Source organism: Homalodisca vitripennis, chromosome 8 (genome assembly GCF_021130785.1).
Source record: "Homalodisca vitripennis isolate AUS2020 chromosome 8, UT_GWSS_2.1, whole genome shotgun sequence".
Classification (NCBI taxonomy): Eukaryota; Metazoa; Arthropoda; class Insecta; order Hemiptera; family Cicadellidae; genus Homalodisca; species Homalodisca vitripennis.
Genome location: NC_060214.1, coordinates 115,428,763 through 115,455,540, shown reverse-complemented (window position 1 = coordinate 115,455,540; position 26,778 = coordinate 115,428,763). Strand labels below are relative to the sequence as shown.

General features: G+C 35.5%; 1 protein-coding gene across 1 annotated transcript; it reads left to right on the top strand.

Moving 5' to 3' along the window:
* Positions 1 to 436: 436 nt before the first annotated feature.
* Positions 437 to 19,147, top strand: LOC124367956 (prostatic acid phosphatase-like). Its single transcript, XM_046825188.1, has 7 exons — positions 437 to 743; positions 8,327 to 8,431; positions 10,069 to 10,308; positions 13,907 to 14,098; positions 15,266 to 15,392; positions 17,290 to 17,510; positions 18,781 to 19,147. The coding sequence occupies exons 1-7, from the start codon at positions 549 to 551 to the stop codon at positions 18,931 to 18,933; spliced, it is 1,233 nt and encodes a 410-aa protein (XP_046681144.1). The 5' UTR covers positions 437 to 548; the 3' UTR covers positions 18,934 to 19,147.
* Positions 19,148 to 26,778: the final 7,631 nt, after the last annotated feature.

Here is a 26,778-nt window from a genome sequence, read left to right as displayed (position 1 = left end):
TGCAGATCTCGAAACGTAGTGTTACTGATTTTTGTTTCACTGAACGATGGCAAATGTCCGGAAAAATCCTGTTTCCTTTACTTATTAAAACTCATCATTATTATTTGTAGGGGTCCTTATGCCTATCTTACTTTTCCTTCTATCCCCGTTCACTTTGCTTGGACAAGAATTTCGTGGTCAAGCATAATCGGAAATATTGCAGAAACGTTGTCTGATAGAAGCTGGATCACAGATCCACTCGTATTTCTCGAGTGTCTGTAACATATGATGATTACAATATAATTTGAGTATTTATCTCCTTGAAGTGTCGACGTAATCCTACATAATGTCACTTAATAAAATTTGTTATTCTTTGAGAGTTTATCGTGTTCGCTAATCACCACTCGTGATTATATTTAATTAGTAGTCTAATTAGTAGTAGGTTAATATGTATGGAACACTTAAGGTGACGTGAAGTCTTTCTTTCTGGTTCTGCTACGAGTTGCTGATAAGATAGTGTAAGATTTTCTTTTTATAATTTCACTCAGTGGTGTGTTGACCAGTGGACAATGGCTATATACGTGATTCTTAAAAGGAGAGATTTCCGCCTGTGTATAATTGTCACGTTAATTTTGATTCCTGTGGCGATTGCTTTTGTCGTGATCAACTTCAGCATAACAAGTGGCCAGTCGTCACCTAGTGCAGGTACCAACAATGCTACCAACTCAACCGGCCCAAGTACTACGCTTCAGTTTCTTATTGTCGTAAGTGTATATTAAAGTTATAATTATGTATTTCCATAGGTGTAATAACCACTGTGGTTGGCTGTGTAGGAACATCCAACCATGGATGGTAAAATGTGGACGAGCCTAAACTGTAGCGTTTTTCTTCTTTGGACTTTACATGATGTTGTTGACACCCTAAAGGCTCATTTACCAATCGATTTGCTTCAGATCTGAGTAACAACCTTATGTTTAGAATATTCGTAGATGACTTTATGAAGTGGTAGAATTAGATCATGGGATAAAGATTTGAAAATTTGTAAGTAGTATAATGATAGTTTAGGAAAGTCGGAATTTTAGTGCCTCATCATTGATTAAAATAAAAAATAATTTAAATTCATAAAAATCAGAAATCAGAATCTCTTTATTTACAAAATCACAAGGAAATGTAATGGCGTCAATTTTACAAAGTTTATGATCTTGAGGTTTCTTGCTTTACAGATCAAATCAAATCAAAAAATTCTTGAGTTGTATATATTGGTTGCTCTATCAGCCAGCTTTGTAGTTTGTCTGCGAAGATCTTTCCCTCTTAGGCGTTTCAAGAAATCTGGCATCGAGTTGTAGAATCTCTGCCCCGCATAAGATGGCTTTTTTTGTGTACTTGGTGGTATGGTGCAAGGGAAGGTGGTAGTCCAAAGCTCTTCTTGTGTTGTAGGAGTGTATATCCTTACCCCTAGGGAGTCCCAGTTGGTCCCCATGCACAACCACTGCATGTATGTACATGGCTGTGACCGTTAGGATCTTCAACGATTTATAGGCTTCTCTGCAGCTCTCTGTTGGGCTTAAGTCAGCTAGTGCCCTTACTGCTTTTTTCTGGAGGACAAGAATTCTGTTTAGATTCTGTTCAGATGTCCCTCCCACAGAGTTATCCCATAGCGGATGTGGGATTCTACTAGAGCGTGGTATGCTGCTTTAGCTGCAGCAAAACCTCCTATCCACTTCACTCTTCGAATAACATAAATTCCTGAGCTTAGCTTTTTACTCAGTAAATCCACATGACTAGTCCATGAGAGATCTGCATCAATTGTTAATCCTAGCAGTCTTGCTTGTTGGTCAGTAGAGATGTTAGGAATGTCGGGTATGTCATCTTGTCTGCGACTAAAATTTATATGTATCGTCTTTTTAGGGTTGATAGCTAACACAAATTACACAAAATACGTAAATAGAACGTTATGAGTCAAACTGGATGGTATTTTATTGGCACTCCAATTTCGTACAACGGAGGCGTATTCATAATACCTTTGAGCGAAGAACCTGTGTAGAATAAAATAAGAATCTTTATAAAAAAAATTGGTTTACTCTCATACAAGGCTCCAGTTCTTAAAACATGGTTTCCGCGTTCAAAGAAGGTCGGGTTGGAATCTATATTTATTTATTACAAGCCAATGGCAAAGTAAACTTATATGTATATGATAGGTATAAATTATACAGGGTGTCCCGTAACTCTCTGGACAAAGGTATACCACGTTATTGCTCAGGTCAAGACAAACATATTTCACCATATGAACATGGGTCTCCGATGCTTAGTTTCCCATCTCTCTCTTTGTTTATGTTTTTTATAAAAAATTATTGTATTAAAAACTAATACATTAAATTAAACCAAGTTTGGCTCAAATCTTTATGATAACAAGGTAAGTTACTGAAAGAAATATTATGAAATTATTTTTAAGTATTTTCAAAATTCCGTTTATTCAGTTTTTGTATTGTTGGCTATTCGCTGAGAACCTCAATGTGGCCATGTCTTGTCACGGTAAATCTGCTCCAAATCAGTTATTTATTCTTCGATTTTAATAATGTAGGTGTCATTAGATTCGAGATAAAATCTTCTAAAAACTGGTATTCTTGTAATTCTTGATAAAAAATTACTGGTTTTTAAGATATACAAAGTTTAAAAGTTGTAATGGCCGAGATTTTTAAAATACTAAAGATAATTCCTTGACATTTTTTAAGTAATTTCTTTTGTTATCATAAAGATTTGAGCCAAACTTGGTTTAATTTAATGTATAATTTTTAAGATATTAATTTTTGTATAAAAAAAAACACATACAGAGAGATTAGAAACTAAGCTTTAGAGACCCATGTCCATATGGTGAAGTATGACTGTTGACCTGAGCAATAACGTGGTACACCTTTGTCCAGAGAGTTACGGGACAGCCTGTATAAAGATTATATAGCATAAAATTCCTATTCTATGTAAATACGTAGAATATGAATACGTAGAAAATTCTCTCCGAAGACTAATGAGAAACCAAAATATACTTTTCATGAATGAAAGTATAGTTACTGTTTTGCTGAGGTTTTGAAGCATAGACTATGATCAGTCCATTGATTCAATCCATTCAACTGCAAAAATCAATGGCTGATTTAAAGCTAACGTTCTACCACTCTGGCGATCGTTAGTGATATCTGTAAAATTGACTAACACATTGTGTATTGACACTTTGGTATAGAAAGTCATTGACACTCAAAAAGAAAAACAGAAGGCACAAATTGGACCCTTGAGGCATTCCTAAGAAAAGAAGAAACTATTCGAATACACCCCACCAAATCGCACTCTAAACATTCTTTCATAAAGATTGTATTCCAAGTCAGAAAATTTCAGGGAATTTTTCAAAAAAGAGGTGATATAAGATCCTGTCAGGCGGCTTTTGGAAGTCAAGGTAGATAATACCAACATGACCTCGTCGCACAACCGCACGTTCAGCAACTGCTAAAAACGTAACAAGTTTGCGGCAATCGGACGACCTCGCATGAAGCCGTGCTGGTTTTGAGACACGCGCTGGCAAAACTGCATACAACCCTTTCGAGTGCCTTCGGCACGGTTTATAACCAAATATGGTTTGGAGTCAATTTCATCGTTTCTAGAGTGATGCCTTCTGAAACGATTCTGTTGGTTTTACAACTCTTCTAGGCAGAAATGTTCTTAACATTTGGATAAGCATTAAATATATATATATATATATTCCTTTGTGGGTAAGGAACGGGAAAATCTTTCTCAGGAAGGAAGAGAACTCGCCTATAAAAGTCATCACCAGCCAAGACGACCTTCAATGAACTGTAAACAATGTATGTGCAAGTTCACTTTTGTTACTTTTTGGTTTTGTTTTTTTGTTTTTTTTTACGATTTAAAATGGTTATGATGGCGTATAATTTAATTTAAATTCTTCATATTAGGTAATATTAACAATTTGCTACTAAATTATATTTCAACAATACAAAGTATTAATCTTTTAGGCAGTATACATATATATTTTTTTCCAAATTTGAATATTGACTAACGAGGATAAAATATTCAATTTAAGTAATACTACATCAAAAATATACGTAGTATGAGATCAAACTTTGATTTTTTTATTGCAGAATTAAACAGTAGGGATTTATTTCCTGAAATAATTATACTGTCAGAAATATGGATAAATGACAAAAACGAGCTTAATTATTACTATATACCAAACTACATAACCTTTGCAAAATTCAATGACAATCAAAGGGCAGGCGGGGTTGCAATATTCGTAAAGTCGAATATAGAAATAATTTCCTGTGAACCAATTAACCTTCAATCAGCCGATATATTAGCATTGGATTTTAAGTTTAAATCTTTGACGTTTTGTTTGTATGCCATTTACAGGTTACATAGTTTTAGTAAACAATGTTTCTTGAACGAATTAAATACTCATTTTTACAGTAGTAATAATTTTAATGCAAAAAAGAATTTCCTTTTTATCGGAGACGTCAACTTGAATTTGCTTGAAATTAATACTGCTGTAGATCAATATAATTCAATTCTTTCCTCAAACGGATTCGAGTGTTTGTTAAACGAGCAACTAGAGCAACACCTGACTCTTCTTCTTGTATAGATCATGTTTATGCAAGGCTAGCAAACAAAGACAGAACGCTAACCTCACGTTGAGGTTATAGACGCCAACATAACGGATCACAGGTTAATTATTGTGAACATGCGTGTGCGTGTGGGAGCAGAGGACAGTCATGGAACAGCTGATTCTGCCAATCCTTCCCCACCGGCATACCGCTTAGACTATGACAATCTGCTAGCGCGGCTCGATTCACTCGACTGGGCGGAGGTTTTATAATGACCAAAACCCATCGACCGCTTTTGAGACGTTTCATAATATTATTCAAAGATCAATTTCAGAAAGTAAAATCCAAACGTCCGAAAATCGTAAAATTTATTCTAAAATTAAACCATGGATGAACGACTACATTTGCAGAAAAATCATACATAAAAACAAACTGTATCAATTAGTAAAGAATCATCCAAATAATGAAAAGCTGAAATTACATTTCAAAAAAATACAGAAATAAATTACAAATGGAAATAAGAATTATAAAAAATTATTATTACGAAAATATTTTTAGGAAATGCAGTGGTAATTCCAAAGCTACATGGAAAGCTTTAAATGAGGTGACAGGACAGAAGGCTAAAAGAACTCCCATACAAACTCTAAATATAAATGGTAATTTAGTACATGATTCTAAAGTTATTTGTAATGAGTTTAATACATTCTTTCTATCTATAGTAAATCAATTAAATATACAGAGAGTCAAACCTGCAAATTTCGACTCTTTATGCTATAGAAATTGTTTTGAAACAAAATACTCTTTCAACTCTATGTTTATGGGCATGGTCTTTGTTGAAGATTTAAGTGCAGTAATAAAAGATTTAAAAAACAGTACTTCACCAGGAATAGATAACATCAATTCTTTTTTAATTAAGTTAATATACCCAAAATTAGTAAACGTTTTATTGTATTTAGTAAATTTTAAGTTTTGAAAAAGGTATTTTTCCAGAACAGAAATTTTAAAAACAGCTGTAGTGATTCCTTTACATAAGAGTGGCCTAATTACCGACTGTAATAACTTACAGACCAATCTCTTTACTTTCTACCTTTGCTAAAGTGTTTGAAAAGTTAATGATGAAGAAAAAGCTAATTAAATTTCTAGAAAAAACTAATTTTTTCAGCAACAATCAATTTGGTTTTAGGAAAGGTTTAAATACTGAAGCAGCATTAAAAAGCTTCATAGATAATGTGTATACAGGAATAAATTCAGGGCAGAAAGTTAGTGGTTTATTTTTAGATATTAAAAAAGCGTTTGATACTGTAGATCACACAATTCTCTTACAAAAGTTATACGGATGTGGTATTCGGGGGAATATTTATTCTTGGTTTGTTAGCTATTTAACAAAAAGAAAACAATGCGTCAAAATTAATAATTCTTTTAGTGACTTCGGGTTTATCAATGTGGCGTACCTCAAGGGTCAGTTTTAGGCCCAGTACTTTTTTTATAATCTACATAAATGATCTTTGTGATTCAAATTTAAATGGAAATATTACATCTTTTGCAGACGATACAGCTATTATCGTATGTAAAAAATAATTGGGATGATATAGAGCAAGAGATGAATTCAGACCTTAAAGCACTGCAGTGGTGGTTTTCAAAAAATAACATGTTATTAAGCCCAGAGAAAACTAAGTACATCAATTTTAGTTTAAAAACAGATCAGCAAATTTTTAGTAATTCAATTTTGTATCGATGTGTCAATTGTTTGTGTAGTAACAGTCAGTGCCAACAGAACTGTGCTGTAGTATCCCAGTGCGAAAATTTAAAATATTTAGGAGTCATGCTAGATAGAGAAAATCAACTGGAAGACACAATATTGAAATTTTAAAACGCAAACTAAACAATATTTTAAGATTTTTTTATTTTTTTACAATACATTTGCACTGAAGAAGTGTTTAAGAATGCTGTACTTCTCTTTGGTCAATAGTAGGCTTGACTATGGAATATTTTGTTGGGGTGGAGCCTATGAAAACAAATCTAAAGCCACTTCTAACTCAACAAAAGAAATTCATAAGGTTGATTAAACGAAAACGAAGAATGGAGAAATCTTTTCCTCTTTTTTGTTGATTAAATATTCTTCCCCTTAAATATATGTTTGTTTATAAAGTTTTAAAAATATTTTATGTCATAAGTGGCAATTTACCAGAATTAAAAAAATAATTACAAAAACAAATTAAGAAAGCAAGAACCAATACCAGTTCCAAAGCCTAACCTAGCATTTTTTTCAAATAGTTATTGTTTTTTGGGACCTAAAATGTTTAGTATAATTTCTTCAATTATTAGTTGTGAGAATATAAAGTTATTTTCAAAAACATTAAAGAAGTGGTTATTGGGTTTTGATAAATTAGATTTTTCTTCTCTGCATAGATTCCTAGTTAATTAAAGAAAGTAACAGTAAATTTTAGTTTGAATTTATTTAAGTGGATTTTCATTTGCTTTGTAACTGCAGCAGCACACTTTTAATAAATTTTTTTTAGGAGCTTATAAAAAAATCAAAGTTTTATTGAAATTTTCTTTGAGCTAAAAAATATTTTTGTAATAAAAGGAACCTCTCCACAGGCACTTGCCTCTAGAGGCCCTAGTTATTTTTGAAAATATTTTCTTTTAATTTACGAGTGTTTTTGTTTTAATTTTATTTACAAGAATGTTACATTTTTATTTAAGTTTGCTCATTAGGTTTGTACATTGTGTATGCATTTGGTTGTTTACTTACTTTATTGATGTATTACATTGTGTATACCAATGTATATAATGTGCTATTGTAAATATTTTCAAAAATAAATTCTATTCTATTCTATTCTATAATATCTCCAATTACTCCACGACTAAAAACAGGGACGTAAAACTTTTTTAAGTCTAACGTCGTTTTATGAAGCTAAATTTAAGATTTGGAGTACAGTTGGTTTTCAAGTAAAGAGTTCAAAATAGCTAAAAACTACTCTATATGAAATACGCGTATTTGCTTGTACAATTATGTCATCCTCTATATGTTATAAAAGGTACAACACGATGTTTCGAGAACTGGAATCTATCCTCTTCGTCAGGTGGAGGAGGTATTAATACATACAAAAATAACGAACATAAAGAAATGAAGAAGGGAAAGAAAAAGGTTCAAACATACCTAAAAGCTGCTTGGAGTTTATTTCTTTCTGTTCGTTATTTTTGCATATATTAATACCTCCCCACCTGACGAAGAGGATAGATTCTAATCCACGAAACGTTGTGTTATACTTTTTATAACCTATAACGATTGCAAATGTCCGAAATCATGTTATGCTTTCACCCCTTCCATCGTCAATAACAAACTTTAAACAGAGAATGTAAATCCTCCATAGAACAGTCTTTAAGTTCAACCTCAGCTACAGATGAGAGCTACAGAAGATGGATAAAGACACACAAACAAAAGAAAGCAACAAATAAGGATCAACACTTATTATAAATTGCGGAGGTTAACTTCATCTAATATTAACACCGTCACTCCGTATCTTAGTGACACTGGGCCGTAAGACGTCTACAGATGTTATATGTAGTTAAATCTGCTGAAATATCTGACCAGAGGAAGGAAATGAGAAATAACTAAGTCTTATATTATAATAGTAATACTATTTTACTCAAACCAACCTTCATGTTATCTTTTTCATTCGTGTTCCATCGAGTTATTCTATCGCCAACATATAACTCCACAGCCGTGTTCATGTTTCCAGGCATCCCGCCATGGCAACAGGCCTCCACTGGATTCCTTTCCTACCTGGAGTTATCCAAAAAACGATACGGAAGTTTGGCCTTACGGTCCAGATTCATTGACCAATGTAAGTACTTCTATATGTATCTGTAAGTACTTATATTTGATACAGGTGTATTTAATGAAAAGTTACTGTTTTCTTTGTTTCTTTTCTCTACAATATACAATACAAATTATCATAATTCTTATATCATAGTCATAATCTATTTCTTAGTTCTAAGCAAACCTTTTTTCAACCAAGGTTTGATAAAATTAAACTTCACACTACAAATACAAAATTCTAAATCTAAAATTTTTCAACTCAAACTACGCGAAAGCCGTTAAAGTCCATATAGGCTCTTTCTCTTTCACACTTCTTTATTCTACGGTAGCAAATTAAGTCTACAAATAAATGTACTTTAACTATTTTTAACTTCTTTTAATTGAAATGTATGGGTTTGCTGATTTTGTGGCATGATATGCCCTTTCATTTTACTGTTCAGATTAATCAGAACAGTACTATCATTTCGAATCAAATACCTTATTTTTCATCTTATATATATTATTTACTTCTGTATCTTCAGTTATGGAAATAAATGTGATTTTGAAATGAATATATTCTGCCATACCCTTTGTATGTACTACTTTTGTTGTTTCTATAACACATTAGTACCGGCAATATTATTGTATTTTTTTAAATTACGATGAAATTTAAAACAAAACTGAAAAGTGCCCGTACATTTTTTTCAATTTACATGTCCTGGAGTGAGTAAGAGTCCGTGGACATATTTTCAACGTCTAAAATTCAGCCAAAATTTATTTAGTGGGTATTAGAAAAACCACTGGTGGGTCACTCCATCCATGAAAGGGCACGTTACCCACTAGTGGATCGCTGTATCCGCAAATAGGTCCGTGACCCACTGATTGGTCACTATATCCATAAAAAGGCCCTTGACTCATTGGTGGGTCACTTTATCTGTAAAAAGGCCCTTGACCCACTGGTGGGTCACTCTATCCGTAAAAAGGCCCGTGACCCACTGATTGGTCACTATATCCGTAAAAAGGCCCTTGACTCACTGGTGGGTCACTCTATCCGTAAAAAGGCCCTTGACTCACTGGTGGGTCACTATATCCGTAAAAAGGCCCTTGACTCACTGGTGGGTCACTCTATCCGTAAAAAGGCCCGTGACCCACTGATTGGTCACTATATCCGTAAAAAGGCCCTTGACTCACTGGTGGGTCACTCTATCCGTAAAAAGGCCCGTGACCCACTGATTGGTCACTCTATCCGTAAAAAGGCCCTTGACTCACTGGTGGGTCACTCTATCCGTAAAAAGGCCCGTGACCCACTGGTTGGTCACTCTATCCGTAAAAAGGCCCTTGACCCACTGGTGGGTCACTCTATCCGTAAAAAGGCCCGTGACTCACTGATTGGTCACTCTATCCGTAAAAAGGCCCTTGACCCACTGGTGGGTCACTCTATCCGTAAAAAGGCCCGTGACCCACTGATTGGTCACTCTATCCGTAAAAAGGCCCGTGACCCACTGATTGGTCACTATATCCGTAAAAAGGCCCTTGACTCACTGGTGGGTCACTCTATCCGTAAAAAAGCCAGTGACCCACTGGTGGTTCGCGCCGTCACGAACATGCTTTAATATGGCACTATTGTACTCGCATATCTTTCGTAGATTATTATTTAGTCTAATAACAATGTGATTTTTATAGTTGGGCAGAGTCAAAACGTACAGGCTAGGAGCAAAGCTTAGAACCCTATATGATGGCTTTCTGGACCAGCTTTATTATCCCAAGGACTTCCTCATGTACAGCACCGTCACTGACAGGACCTTGCAAAGTGCAGAGGTGATTCTGGCGGGGCTGTTTCCTCCTGTTGAATTCCAGGTGTGGAACTCCAGTCTGATGTGGCAGCCAATCCCCGTATATCCCACAAACCTGGAGGGCACACACGTGAGTAGTTTTAAAAATGTAATTGTAAGTATCAAAAACATACTTTACAAAATTTTCGGGTTAAATAATTTCATAAATACATGAATAGTTTCTAAGGATGCGGCCGATCTCTGATCAAGTCTGACTTTGGATGATCCAGTTATCCTCTAGAGGTGTGCATTAAATAACTACCTAAAACTTGTGCACTTACAATTTTTTTAAAGGGTAAACGTTTGGATTGTAAAGAAGATTCGGAGGGGTTTGTGAAAACACAAAATTGTAAAATACTATGTAGAATACGTGTTAAATTGAGTCATACGATTTTTATAGTCATCTAGAGGTATTTTAGGGCCCTTGGACCAATTCTTTATGAGTCTTTGGGAAATTCCCAAAAAGAAAGAAGGAAATCATCCTGTTATATCTCCCTTAAAATCAGAAGGTGGACACCAACAGTCCAACGAGTTTTAATAGGCTGCAAGATCCACAGAGTTTGTACCTATTTCCCTTTTTGATGCCTTTGAACTTTTTGATGCCCATCTCTGTAGTGAACAGTACAGACATTTGGTGAGACCCTACTTTACTACTTCAATAGCACCTCATACCAATAGACTTTCAACTTATCCAGCTCTAGATTCCTCAGACTCTATCGGTGTTAATCCAAATTTTACTTTGAAAGAGGCATACTTCCTATTTTATAAAATTTCTTAATATTCCCATCATTACGTGAAATGTAAAAATCCATTTCATTTATTAGAAAATCCAAAAATAGCCAGCCAGTATACCATCAACCACTCACTCCCTGAGTATTAATTCTATTTAATATTTTAACTCAACTTAAATTGGGAACTTCTCAAATTCCCATATTAAAGCATTGCATAAAACGTCCAACATTGCAATTTTGACATTTTCTCTTTGCTAAGTGCAATATTATTAGTTGTCAAAAATAGAATTCGTACTAAATGTTCAGTAACCATAAAAAACGGGAGTACACATTTATTTCAGTACTTTAATTTAAATAAATTCATTGTAAGTATTCGTTAAACACTGTGCAGTAGAAGTGTTTAAAATAGAATAGTAATAGTTAATATCATTCATTTGTTTGAACTGTATTAGGAAATATTGGAACACACGATTGGAACAAACATTGTAATTAGTAAATACTTTGGTAGTCGAACACCTTATCACTAGTTAAAAGTGTGTATGCATTTACGAGTCACTATGTACAGCCAAACATCGTATCGACAGGAATGGGATGGTTTTGTTACCAATGAGAACATTCTATAAGATATGTAATAAGGGTAACAGCTGGTACAGACCGAGCTATCTAGCATGAACCGTAGCTAGCGCATGCGTAAAAGCCGTCCTCCCCTCTGTAGTCCACTTTGACTCCAGTATTATTAGTGGCGCGTGGACTTTGGAACGAGCTGTACTTAGTCGAGTCGTGGGAGGGGTAACCCACTTTGGGGGGGGGGAGCAGGGATCGTATCATTCTACCCTCACTACTCCTCACACTAGCTGGCGCGGTCTGTAATGTTTGGGATTCATTTATCACGTCATTGCTTGTCAAATTTGAGATGATCACTTGTAAACATGCTTGGTAACACTGACCCTAATTTAATAATAAATGTGTTACATCTCTCATGCTCATAAATAAGGGAGCAATTATTACGAATTTTTCGGTAAAAATGCCACATATGCGATGATTTACTACTATTCCACTTAATCTTCAAGAAAAAGTAAAAATAAAACGTAACTGGGGTCTTCTCGATATCATTCCTTCAATAAAAATCCATTGTCACGGATCGGAATACAAGGTCATGGTGGCAATTTCTCCGCGAAGTATCTCTTTTAATGGACTTTCGCCTTGCCAGTCCAACAGCTTCACTCAGTTGCGGGGATTAGAAGAGGGAAAGTCTTGAGCATTGCCCAATTGACAGGGTTACTCTGGTGACCCATCGGTTCGATTCACTTAAACAGCCCATCAGGCAATTCAAGGTTCAATCTCGCAATTACAGAAATGCTACCAGGGGAGACTTCATCTATAGCCTTTTCTGTGTCCATCAACACAGTTTCTCTACCACGTGGTCAACTTGATGGTTACACCTTCTTTTTCTCCGAGTGTTCATATCATCAAATTCATCAAAATAACACGAATTCAAAGAGCATCCATACTTTTCAAATCGTCTTTCAACTGCACCCTTAACAGGTTGAAAATTTTAACCGCCAACATTATTCCATCGTGACACCACCGTCATAACATGCATCATTATTATCCAACTTCCAGTGACCTTATCTCATGGAAAGAGTACTTACCGCTAAAATAACGGTCGGGCAGTAAGAAGCAAGAAGCTGCGCTCCTGAGATGATGACCTTCGGGCGATAATGTCCTTGCTAGCAGCCCGCCCGCCTGCTCGGCCATTGATGGTGGTTCGAAGTCACGTTTGGTTGGTACCTAGCTCAAATGTCAGAGAGAGTTTCAACCACAACTTCTTGTGATTAAATAAGTTCTCCTTTTCCTTTTGGAGAATTCCCACAGGATAGGCGACCACAACGGTCACCAACGGTAACGCCCAACCTTGACGAAAGGAATCTGAACCTCTCCCAATTTGTTCTGTTTCATGGATACCTATCTTAAATTTACGTGTTTTTTAGTGGTGAAATTGTATAAGGAGGAAGTTTGGATGTTTGCCAGCTTTTGGTGTTTTTTACTTGTACAAAATAAACATTTAATTTTGCGTCAGCATGAACACCACATAACTGTTGAAACGGAATTTTGAAGTAAGGTTATACCAAAGAATGTCTTGAAGGTCCAGATATGTAAAAATCCATTCTTGAAAATTCTGCAACTTTACAGAGAAGCGGTATTTATCTATAGTAATTTTATGATTAACGTTGTAGTCACAGCCATTAAAATAACAACTGAGAGATTGATGTAAAAAATTGTGCTTTCAAACGTTGTTTTTAAAAATTATGTACTGTTGAAGATTGCAGAGTAACGTCATGAACATTATTTTAACGGTAATCTCTGACTCTAGGCATCCAAACATCTTCTTGTTGTCATATATTCAACTATACAGAATTTATAAATTATCTTGGTTAAGTTTGTAAGAGGGCGAAATTCAATATTAAATCTTTAGCTTCGCGTCAGCGATATTTGACTCTAGCCGTCAATTTGTAGAACTAGCTGTTCTGGTTGTCCAGAGATTTGTGAAATTTCCCACACTCAACTGGTAATTAAATGTATCTAGCTCAATTATAGATAAGTTAACTGGTTTTCAGTGGATGTTTCCAAGTAGAAAACTAAATTGCCAATATTTTGGGCCAATATACCAGGTTGTTTACCAACTCAATATTTCGGTAACCTTAGATCAAATTGATCTAAGGAAATAATACAATAATATCAAATGATATTATTGTATTATTTCTTGTAGTAAATCTCGAGACGGTTTAGTTACAAGGGTGATTGCAATAAGTTATTTTCCAATAAAGTCATTTGGTGATAAACAGGGTCGTAAAAATATGTTATTTTAGTTTTATGGATTTAAGACATTTGGAAAGTACGAATTTAGAAAGCTTTATTATCACATGAATGTCCTTTTCATTAAATATAATTCCGCAGCTGTGGGACGATTCCGTAACGGAATGCCCGAGTTTCTACAATGCCAAAACACTGTCATTGAAGCAGTTTGACGTAGACAACGCAGCTAACATCTCGACTTTGATGACGTACCTACAGACATACACTGGCATCCCTGCGGTTCCTGGAACCCACACTGGCCTCTACGAAGTCTGGGACTCCCTTGTGAGCGCGGTAAGTCCTATAACTTCCAGAATTTGTTTGTTACTAGATCTCAAAACTGTGAAATATGATAAAAATTGCATATTTGTGGCTTTTGCCACTTTTATTTTTTTGCCGGTGGTTGGGTCGGTAGTCATACCAAGCCTTCTCCCTAACCAGAATAAGAATAATTAATTCACACAATATAACTCAAAGATTTTCTGTGCAAGTCAAAATATCAGTATCAAAAGTAATTAGAAAAAGCAACAGAACAACTTTTTACAGTAGAGCATACAATTTAAAGGTAAAACACAATAAATTCTGGTAATAATTTTAAGTTACTTACAGAGAGATTGCTACTTATTGGATTGCCACCAAATGTTTAAATATTAGGAACATTTTGGGAGGTTTGGGAATAAAATTCCACAATTAGAAAAGTTAAAGAACAGGTTATTTGTACAGAACCAGTCAGGAATATACGATGATATGGCTGTATAATGTTCTAACAAGGTACTAAAGTGACAGTTATTTAGAATAACGCTGGTGTCATCCGCGTAAAGAGTGACAGCAGGTTTTATGGGTCTGTTAAAATGGCTTTCAATGTGTTTTGGAAGATCATTAATTTATGTGAGGAAAAGTAGAGGTCCAAGGATAGATCCCTGAGGCACTCCTGTCTTGATAACAGAAAAATCGGAAAAATACTGCTGGCAATTATTGCGGATTTCAACACATTGAATGAGCCCTAATAATTAAGTTTGACAATAAGTAAATCTTACAGCTAGACGTGTCGATTTTGCTTGTCGCTGGATGCTTCAGTTAATTATGCGTGTTAGCTTTTCGTCTTTGCAATACTTCCTGTGATTAGTAACTTCCGTAATCTACTCGTAGCCTTTACAGGATAAGGTCAACTTCCTCTATCTTGGCTTCCAGACCAAGTAGGGTGAACTTGAGCTGCGCAATTTAGCCCTCCCAATCAACCAATCACGATACAGCTCCGCCCCCTCAAACTCACTTGTACAGACGGATGCGTATTATTGGCAGTTTTCGGTTTAGAATTTATGGTAGCAACGTTTCGACGAGGAATGAACAGTAAAGCGCATACGTTAGTTATTCTTACGGCCGCGTAAGCTTCAAACTTTCTAATTTACTCACTTCTTTATTTTATCTAGAAGTATCCAAAATGATATTTTTATGTTTAAGGAGAACCAAGGGCTGCCCTTGCCTGCCTGGTCAACCCCGGTGTATCCTGAACCTATGACTACTTTGGTACAGGAACTGTATGTAGCAAGCGTGGTAGCTTCAGACAACATGATAAGATTATTCCAAGGTAATAAGATTATTACTGGTACTAATATTACGTGTTTTTCATGATCGGTGTTACGTGTTTACGATGTAACGGTTATCCACCGTTTCAGAGCAAATAGTGACAAAACATGGTGAAACGGTTGTGCCTTAGACACTGTACTCTATCGCTTATACTCCAATAGAGAATTTTAAAGACTATCTGAAAAATTGTTCGGATAGTCAATAGTTTCAATTACATTTTGACAGTAAATAATAATTAAATCATTTTTTATGTTCTTATGTGGCTTACGTCATTTTAATAATTTGATATGTTGATAGCATTGTGGGTATAACTAAAAAAACAATAATTTATTAAGTTTACACTTTTTAATTTTTATAAAATTATAAAGACCTTATACATTATACTTATTTACCTTATTTTGCCGCAATCCAACCATTCGTATGTTGTTTAATACGGTTACAGTTCCATCTTATTCAGAAATTTAAATGTTTTATATAAGTTTTAACGATAATGTTGAGTGAAACGCAGTTTTTAGGATTTCAATCCACCTTGAATGGCCTTTAGCTTAAACTAAATCACGTTTGGGTAGTTTTTATAAAACAATAAGTTTAATGGCAACATGTTTTTTTAAATAAAAACAAAAAAGGAAACAATCCTTTCGGTTGGTGGGGCCAAAGCAACTCAGACCCTAGCGGGCATTTTAAAAAAAAACCTATTTTTTACAATAATTTCCATAAGACTATTATAGCAACTTTTACTGGTAACCAAATTACGCTTTTAATCATAAAGATCATCCATAAAGTGCATTGTGGAGCCTACTATATAAGTATGGATATAGTTACCAATTGTTGAAATTAACATTGTTCACGCCTAAAAAATGCCTAAATGTCTAAACTATAGTCCACCCTCGGACTGACGCAGGTTTAATATGTAGAGTCTGCTTCAGGGCGCCTCTTCCAGGAGATGATGAGCATGATGGAGGCCAAAGTGACCAACAGCGCTACTCCGGACAGAAGTATGGTTCATTATTTCGGCCATGACACCACCATTATGGGACTACAGGCCATCCTAGGAATGCCATAGGCTTAATATGTAATGTCTGCTTCAGGGCGCCTCTTCCAGGAGATGATGAACCTGATGGAGGCCAAAGTGACCAACAGCGCTACTCCGGACAGAAGTATGGTTCATTATTCCGGTCATGACACCAAAATTATGGGACTACTAGCTGTCCTAGGAATACCATAGGCTTAATATGCAATATCTGCTTCAGGGCGCCTCTTCCAGGAGATGATGAGCATGATGAAGGCCAAAGTTACCAACAGCGCTACTCCGGACAGAAGTATGGTTCATTATTCCGGCCATGACATCACCATTATGGAACTACAGGTGATCCTATGAATACCATAGGCTTAATGTGTAATATCTGCTTCAGGGCGCCTCTTCCAGGAGATGATGAACCTGATGGAGGCCAAAGTGCCCAACAGCGCCACTCCGGACAGAAGTATGGTTCATTACTCCGGCCATGACACCACCATTTTGGGACTACTAGCTGTCCTAGGAATACCATAGGCTTAATATGCAATATCTGCTTCAGGGCGCCTCTTCCAGGAGATGATGAGCATGATGGAGGCCAAAGTGACGAACAGCGCCACTCCGGACAGAAGTATGGTGCATTACTCCGGCCATGACACCACCATTATGGGACTACTAGCTGTCCTAGGAATACCATAGGCTTAATATGCAATATCTGCTTCAGGGCGCCTCTTCCAGGAGATGATGAGCATGATGGAGGCCAAAGTGACCAACAGCGCTACTCCGGACAGAAGTATGGTTCATTACTCCGGCCATGACACCACCATTATGGGACTACTAGCTGTCCTAGGAATACCATAGGCTTAATATGCAATATCTGCTTCAGGGCGCCTCTTCCAGGAGATGATGAACATGATGGAGGCCAAAGTGACCAACAGCGCTACTCCGGACAGAAGTATGGTTCATTATTCCGGTCATGACACCACCATTATGGGACTACAGGCCATTCTAGGAATGCCGCAAGCTTATAACATATTCGTGAAAACTGGATCTGCGTTGATATTTGAATTGCATAAAAACGTTGATACGAGCGCATACTATGTGCAGGTATTGTAATAGTTTTTTTCATTGTATGTAGCCATAATAATATCTTTTAGTTTCAAATATTTGTACAGTAAATTTAATAATTATTCACGATATTACTTAAAAAAAAACATTAGAGTGGATAAATACAGTAGTATTGGTAGCCTACAAACACTCTGCATCAGTACTGCCTTCAGTTTTTTTTATAAAATCCACCCATGCTGTTCTTTCAATATTTGTTTGATTTGGATTTTTCATTTAATGACATACATATTTATTTATGTTTCTTTACAGCATTCATTTCGGGTATATCCGACGTTATGTTTTCATCCTTCTTTGAAATAAACTTAATTTTAATACTTCCTCTTGATCTTCTTTTCGTAATAAGGGAGCCTAATGCTTAGGGAGTCCTTATGGTTATCAATTATAAAACCGGTACTGTTTCATAAGAGATGAAAACACTGTGTAATCAAATTTCTCCTGAACTTTGACGATTTCTTCGCCATAGATTGATTTGTGTTTCCAAGTACGCCTTAAACCCAGCAGGGATCACTTCTGGCTGGTTTATACCTTCCCACAGTGGGCACAGCAAAAACCAATATGTCACTTAAATCTGGGCAACCTTATGGATGTTCAGGAGCGACACATCATTAACCGCAAATGTCGAGATTCTGGAGTGCAAGGGTAATTCGATAGGTCTAGTTTACTGCGGAAGATGACTGTTGGGATTCGTTCCCTAACCTCAGAGGTTCTTGCTAACCTCGACTAGGGTGTGCCACTCCCTGCCTGCTTTGAATGGAGAGGCTAGTTAAGAGCTGGCCTCCCCTTCTTCCGGGGGACAAGACTTTGAGATTAGTGCCCTAATTTGTCCTCATGGATCTCGATAGGAGGCGGCCCCTATCCCCTAACCTTACCCATCCTGAATATCCTGTCACTCCGGAAGCAGCGCTAAGGTTCTTATAGTACTAAGTGCAATTTATAAGCTTCTTGTCCTAAGAGAATAAAAAAGTAGGCCTTTAGTTATGCCCTGTTTTTATTCTTGGAGAAGAGGATAAACTGCAGTCTTTAATACGCAGAACTTATTTTTAACATACAACAATGGTAAATGTATGAAATCCTATTATCTTGTTAAATCAACAACTGTAATAAACATTAAACAAGTAATAAACAGGTGCAATAATTTACTAGTGACAATAAATTAATATCTTTCCAACGCTTCAAGAATCTTCATTAAACAATTAATACGCCGATATGATAACTACTAATCGCCGATTGCATGCAATGTCTGTTCCAGGTCCTGTATATAGACGGGCACTCCACCGACATGGACCCTGTGGTACTCGACATTCCCAGTTGTTCCTCACCCTGTGACTTTAATACTCTGCGTAGTATTACGGAAAAGTATTATAATATAACAGACTTCAAGAAAGAGTGTCTGGTCAGCTGATAGACTTACTGATTATGTGAATGTATGTACAGTTAACTGTTAACAGTTGTGTTACAGGTGTTAAAGCTAAGATTGATTGTATTTACAGATACAGATGTATTTATATACATATTGATCATAAACACCACCCATATACTGATGTTTATTGGTTATGGAAAAAATTAAACGTTAAGGAAAGTTATATTGAATACAATCTACTTTTACGTGCCTTAAATATTTTGGAAGTCCACCCCCACAACATCCCTCAATCTCCGAATAAGAACACGCAGTCTAACATTTTAATATAGTGTCCCTCTACACACAACAATAAGAAGCACTCACTAAAATAAGTTGAATCATAGGAATGTAAGTCTTTGGAATGTAAAAGACTACAGAAATCTGAGAAGGAATTTGGTGGTTATTGAAGCCTTTTCCTTCATTTGAGATTAAGATTTATAGTTATATTCTAAACTTAATTGTACTTAATTCTGTATCCTTTTGATACTCACAAATCATATGTAACAGACGATTGCGTTTAATTTTCGGTGATGCAACCTCTGAAGAGATAAAAACAAGGTAGGAGTACGACACGCTACGTGTTGTGTAACGGGCTTCTCTGAGGTTACATGTCAAATTCCAAGAATATATTTAATTTCGTTAGGCTACGTGTGTTCCTATATCACGTATTGAAATGAAATGTGAGTTTTCTCAGTTTGTTTACAAATTTATTTAATCTGCGATTTTCTCGCTGACTGTACCCTGTTCGTCAACGCTCAGACTAATCCCATGAAGTAGTAACACGCATCATCATCAAATTCGGTGATGCTTATGTAGAAATGTAAAACTGCGGCATTGCATCATGCAAAATTTCAAGTCTGCAAGTAATGCTTTTCCTATATGTCGTGCGGACTGACAGACAGAGAGAAATTACATGTTTTCAGCCTCTCGAGTCATAGAATTCGATAACGCTCTCCTAATTTATTTAATGTTGTCACTCACATTGATCGTCTTGAAAAGGAAGTAATGAAGTTCTCAAATTTATGCCAAATATATTTTTGGTTTAAGCCCTTTCCAGTAGTAATATTTCGCGAAGAGAGGTAGAAATTTTAAAATGTTCAGTGTGGTGGACAACGTTTCAAAAATTGCGTAAGGTAAAAGATATTTCTGGTCTAAATCCAGCCCCAAAGTTAGAAATAGGACGTTTACGACCACCTTGTATATTCCTCTCTACAGGACGATTGTCCTACAAGAATATCAGTTCTTTCATTATAAACCCATTCTGCTCTCATTATTCTCTCATCAATTCTTAGCTCGTAATATAAACACTTTCTCTTGCCGTCAGACAACCTTAGTAGGCCTATTCAAGTCGTGTGCCTTTCTAAAGATCATTTGACCTTATACGAGGAGTGCCCAGTATGCAGTATCTCAATAATTGCAACCCATTTAGACTGTGTATTATCAATCTCAACAATATCGATAACTGGGGCTCTTGTAACGAAAGTTGAAATGAGCTTTTCAATAATTTATTTAGAAATGTTAACAGACTTCACATAAAGGCTATTTTTGCTCCCAACGTGTAACCAGATGTCGCGATCTAATAACGAGGGATCAATGATTTTTATAAAACTACAAATGCCAAATAATTTCTTTAATTTATTAATATTGTTGGAGAAATTATTTAAGATTTATTCTCTATTTAGGTAACTGAGTAAAGAAGAAATCAAGATGCCATTTAAATGGCCCCTTTTTTTGTTAAATGGCCCTTGTGCTGACTCAATTCTGGTATATTCCTTAAACATTCCTTAAGTATTCTTACACAACTATAAAGGTAAGGGTTGATCACCCTCCTCTGAAGTGGAGGTGAATCAATCTCCATTTCACCATCCTCTTAATGCAGCGTCTGGAACCTGACACTGTCACAGACGATCCAGGAGTCATATCGTCTGAATAGATCCAAAAACGTCAGCGACGAAGAAGCTCGAAATGAACACTTTACATTGTTTCGACATCAGAGTCACCTAGTCTACAACATAGACATAGTGTAATCTATATGAAGAGGTAATCTCATTACCTCATCAGGTGCACAATTGAGTGCACTACGATGTAACAGACATGATCATCTAAGCATGGTGGAGCAATCGAGTTTTCTACACGTAACGCAGCTACGAAGAAAAAGAATTGATTCGATGTGAATGTAGAGTATAGCTCCAGTTCACCTTCCTCTTGGTAGAGCGTCTGGAATCCGTCACAGACTTAACTTCTGGAGTCACAACTATATTGTAAATAATGAATCCTCGCAAATAATTTGTCGGTCTCTTTTAATTTCACTGTCTAAAATCCACAGTCTCTTTTGTTTCAGGATTTTCTCACACACTTTTGACACTGTCTTGTCTCGTGATACAGCTTAATTTGAAGTTATTAATTAAATTCAACTTCCTGTTAACATTTTGTATATGTACTTTTTCAGTGCTCAGTGCCATGTAGCCAATGCTTGCAATCCTACAGACGTTAAGGGGAGCACTTCGTAAAAAATCTCAAAAATTACAATTTTTTTTTTTTTTTTTTTATTAAAGTTTGGAATTTCCCGATAACAATGGTGGTATTAAATTTTTTTTATGATGACTAGAAGTGTCCGAAATATTTTTTTTTAAATAGGCCTGCAGGCAGTTTCGGGCCTGTAGCAGTCACACTTTTGAATGGTGCTGTTATAGTACTACTTCGTTGCAGTCATGTTCATGATTTGGTTGGCAGTGACAGTTTGTTATGTCAACAACTTACACTAACCAACAAAACATCTGTTTTATAACCATTGCTTATAACCTAGGTAGCATACATGTTTTGGTTACTGACATTTCTGTTTTAGAGAGTGAAAATTACGTAAATGATTATGGTTTTTTGTGAGTTTAGTGGAGAGTTCTGAGTATTTTTTGTTATAAGTGTAGTGAATTTTATAATGCCACGTTCAAAGCCTGCTTTCAAGAAACGCGTTTTCAAAGGAAATCAACATAACCCTCCAACTAGTCCTAGGCCTAGTTTCTCAGGATGTAGGTGTAAGTACCGCAAAGCCGTAAAATCCAATGAAAACTATGATCATGGCAGCCATTTTCACTTGCCTGAAAAACCTAATGACATTTATTAAACCTATTTTTCAAGATCTAGCCAATCCAACTCTACTGGGCAAATGTACTAAGGGAAAAACTCAAAATCCCAATGAGTCCCTCAACAATGTCATTTGGACCTACATACCTAAAAGAACATTTGTGGAGATTAAAACTTTGAAATTTGGCATATATGAAGCTGTTACAGCTTTTAATGATGGCTACATTGGCAAATGCAAAGTATTTCAAGAAATAGGAGTGTCACCAGGGCAGCATTTTATTACAGCAATGAAAAAGCTTGACCGGCGGCGAATTTGGAAGGCAGAGAAAGCTCAAGAAGATATAGAGAAAAAAATTAGACAGAAGAAAAACTTACTAAAAAGAAGTCTGGAGGATGAATATGAGGAGCAGGAAGGAGATCAGCCAGCCTATGCACCTGGAATGTACTGAAAAAGGTAATAAAGCAGTATTTTTTCCGTTTTTTGTGTTTTTCCGAAAGTTGCGGTTTTCAATACAAAAGTACATTTTTCTCAAAAACTACAAATGGTAGGAATATGAAATTTTTTTGTATGTTTGTAGCACTGTTTTACATATGTGGAACCACTAAAAACATCACATTTCACTGAGTTCAATATTTATATACATACATATACACATATTTATATAGGTTTTTGACAAGCGTTAAAACAAAAATATATAACTTTTAGGGTATATGCCAAAAAAAATTTTTTTTTTGGTTCCACGTGTTCCCCTAGAAGCCCTCTTTAAATGAAAAAAAGAATTATGAAGATACCTCAAGTAGTTCTTGAGATAAGTGTACCTATGTTAACATTACGAAGATAGGGCGAAGTGCTCCCCTTAAGTGAATTACAAATCGAAATGGAAATTTTCGATTCAACCTCTTTTCTCGTTAAGGCTCTACAAGGCTGGTGTCGTTCTCCGCCCGTCTGTCCGTACGCTTGTCTGTGCAATAGCTCGATACAAAGGTCGGTTTCTAGGATTTTAAACTTGATACAGAGGTTCATCTTAGTCCAAGGAAGGTCACTATTGATTTTGGGGTCAAAATACAATCAGCGTATCTGTTTGTCTATCCGTCTGTGTGATAGCTCTTTAAAAAGGCCACAGAGCTTTGAAACTTGTAGCATGCCTCCTTTTGGTCTAAAGTGTGCCCTTTTGGAGTCTAAAAGTCAAAGGGCAGTCTGTCCGTCTGTCTGTCTGCCCATTCGTGCAAAACTCTTGATATAAATGTAGTAGAGATTTGATATTTGGAATAGGCTTCTATTTGTCCAAGAAAGAATATTGATTTTGTGTTCAAAATTTCAAATAGAAGTCGAAAGTTCGTTTGTTTGTTTGTGCAATATCCCTTTCGTTCTGTTCATAAAGTCTGTCTGGCTGTTCTATACTCCATTACATTGTTGTTTAACTTGTTGCGTCAAAGGTTTATTTTAAATCTAATGAATTTGGGTATTCACGATAAGTTTTCTTTTGTGAATCTCTTGCTCCGATTAACAACTAATAACTATAATTTACCTATTTACTGTTACTTATCTAAGATAAGTTTTGGATCACTAGAAACTCATGTGTCGATAAATTCGTTGCTTGCAACTAACCTATGTTATATTAGCCCTTACGGGTCAGTCTAATTGTACTGACTACACATTTGCAGCTACTTTTATGACGATTACGTAATGGTAGCACGGCCCTGAAGTCCAGATATTTGGAGGTGGGATTTTGAGAATGGCTTGAGATGTAGGAAGAATCAGATTTCTGACTTACTCCATGTTTACTCTTTGGATGACACAACTCACATAAAGGATCTACACAAATTACAGAATCGAGATAAAGGAATGGAATTCACCATTGGAAGCTTATCAATACAGAAATATAACCAGCCAGAGTATATTATGTGACACTTACACAGGAATTTAGTTCTTGTAAACTGTAAGGTTCATTTGGAATTTTAACAATGTAAATATGTTATGTATATGTTAAAGCGGTCCAAACCCATCTACAAAATCTTTTTCGAGTTTCGGCAATTGAACCAGGGACCTGTTGGTCTGAGCCACTACCTTACCCTACGCTACGGAGAAATGGATTGGGCTATAAAACAATCCTCTGGGTGTGATTGGATTAACAACTGCTAAGAAACAGTCGATCTCAGCCATTGTTCAACACAGTCGATATAAACTATTTTCCTTAAAATTCGTTCTTCCATTTGACGGTATTTCCAGACGGCACAGTAGTTGTTGATATTGTAGCACAGATCTCCTGTAGATTGCACTGTTTTATCTCTTACTGTATCACTTTAACATGTGGGACAATGTTGCATATATTCTAATATTCAGACCAAGTACAAGGGCTAAGGTAGTATTCAGGTCACTAGGTCTGTGGCCAGATGGTCTTGAATGGAGAACTCAATGTCAGCTGTTAAGTGTCTGCTACCAAGCGTATCAGGTGATCAGGGAGATCAGCTGTTTACTTGCCAGAAAACGAGCAATTAGTCACCAGCATACAAAAATTGCAGACCTTGAATGTCTGGTGCGCGGTTATTTTATTAGCGGCATTACAAACAATTTTATACTTCGAAGCATTCAATTCAAATACTGTGAGTTTGTATTTTATTTTTAATTTACGAAATGGAATAAAAAATTTGTTATTTTAAGGCGTTATCTTGGTTTCATTTTTTAATATTCTTGAAATGCTTGAAAACAATCTATTTAGCCTACGAAACCATAAAAACTACACTTACCTTTTTGCACTAACATTGTGTTAAGCTAGACTGTAAAGTCTCGCCCAGAAAAAATAAAAATTTACAACGTTTAAAAATATGTTTGCAGTGGTGTATAATTCTGTCGTGCCCAGATAGATAGAAAATTCAAGGTTTCTCTCTACAGGTATATTCTAACCCTAAATAAAAAATGAACTTTCGCCTAACATTTCACAAAGTAAAAATGATTGGCTGGAGCAAGTGTCAATTGCTGGTATTCTTAATGTGGTTTGCCCCTATGCTTCTGGATTTAAGTTGTGCTTCTTAGAAAACTTACGCTAATGGAGGGTTAAAAATTAAAAGTAAGCCTCTGGTATCTATTTGTTTTTTTTTTCTTCATAATTTAACTTCATTTATTTCCAGCATGAAGTTTCATTCCCATATGAGGAACACTAAGTTCAATGACGAGATTCCATGAGATTTGGCAGAGTTAGCAATTATTTTTCCACTGATCTTCTAACCGTAACAAGATAAAATAAATAAATCAATTTCAACATACTGATAAAATCTGATTTGAGTATATGATGTTTATACTCATAGAGTAAAACAAAATAATAGGAAAGTCAATATTAAAGGTCACTGACAAGATTTAATTTTAGCGTACTCTTATGACGCAATGGTAACCTTCCTTGTTCACTGGAACTTTTATTATTTGAACATTGCTAGACATGTTTTTGTTTATTAACATAATAAACAAAAATTTTTAAGTCTCATGAAAGATGTCTTGAGAAAGTTATTGCATTCAAATTTTGCATTTCGAACTTCATTTCTACGTGGACAAAAATGTATACTACGATCGTGCATGTCCATACATGAAACTTGGTAGAGCATAACTTTTTTCTCAATTTCTTTTTTTTGCAATTGTTTTTCTGTCTGCAGGAAATCTAGAGAGTTAAATCAAATAGAAATTAGAAATTTTGCATGCAACTTCAGAAAAGCCTGTTATACGACACATGGTGTGGCGTACTCTTATCTTATTTAATATACAGAGTGTCCTGTAACTCTCTGAACAAAGGTATACCACGTTATTGCTCAGGTCAAGATAAACATTTCTCCATATGAACATGGATTTCCAATCTGTATGTCCTGTATGTGTTTTTTATTAAAAAATTAATATTTTAAAACTAATATATTAAGTTTAATATGTATAGTTATACAACATTTTGTTCAAATGTTTATAATAACAAGGCCAATTCATAAACACGCTATGTTTAATATTTTTTAAATGGCAGCTATTAAAACTTTTCTATTTTTAGTACATAAAAAACCAGCAATTTTCCACAAGTATAATATTATTTAGAGGATTTTATCACAAACCAAATGCAATTATCAGAAATTAATTTGGAATTTTTAATACCAAAGATGTGTTTTCAATATGTAGAATAATTTATGAAATATATACAGCAAAAGACATAGTAGTGGACATAGTATACATTTTTGTCCACGTAGAAATGAAGTTCGAAATGCAAAATTTGAATGCAATAACTTTCTCGAGACATCTTTCATGAGAGATATTTATGATTCGGTGCAGTAATCGGATTCCATAATTAGTTAAACATTGAATGTTACTAATTAAATGTTTTATACAGCTATATAATAAACATTTAAACTTATTTTAAAACAAATAGACACATATGTAAAGTATGTAATATGCAATGCTATTCCAACACCAAAAATAACATAATGTACAGACCCAACTTCTAGTTACTAACTTATAGAACACTGAAAGTGCCATAAGATTATTCCTTTATGTGTAGTATACAGGGTGTCAATTAAGTCTGGAACCTCTTTTTTTAATTTTTGAACCATAATAGAAAGAAATACCAAAGTTCACACGTGCTTACTGGTGATAGTAACGCACACATCTGCCCAATTACCGACCGGATAATCCCTTTGGGGGATGGTCCACAAGGAGTCGGACAAAATTCTTAAATAGCAGCATAGGTTGAGTTTGGTATCAAATTAAAGGTCTTACTTAGCAGAGTACAATGCCGCAAACCG

Bases quoted from the DNA above. Each gene is read 5' to 3' on its own strand.
- LOC124367956 (XM_046825188.1), top strand. From the start codon at position 549: ATGGCTATATACGTGATTCTTAAAAGGAGAGATTTCCGCCTGTGTATA. The intron at 15,393-17,289 runs GTAATAAGATTA...TATCTGCTTCAG, and splicing joins CATGATAAGATTATTCCAAG to GGCGCCTCTTCCAGGAGATG. The intron at 17,511-18,780 runs GTATTGTAATAG...TGTCTGTTCCAG, and splicing joins CGAGCGCATACTATGTGCAG to GTCCTGTATATAGACGGGCA.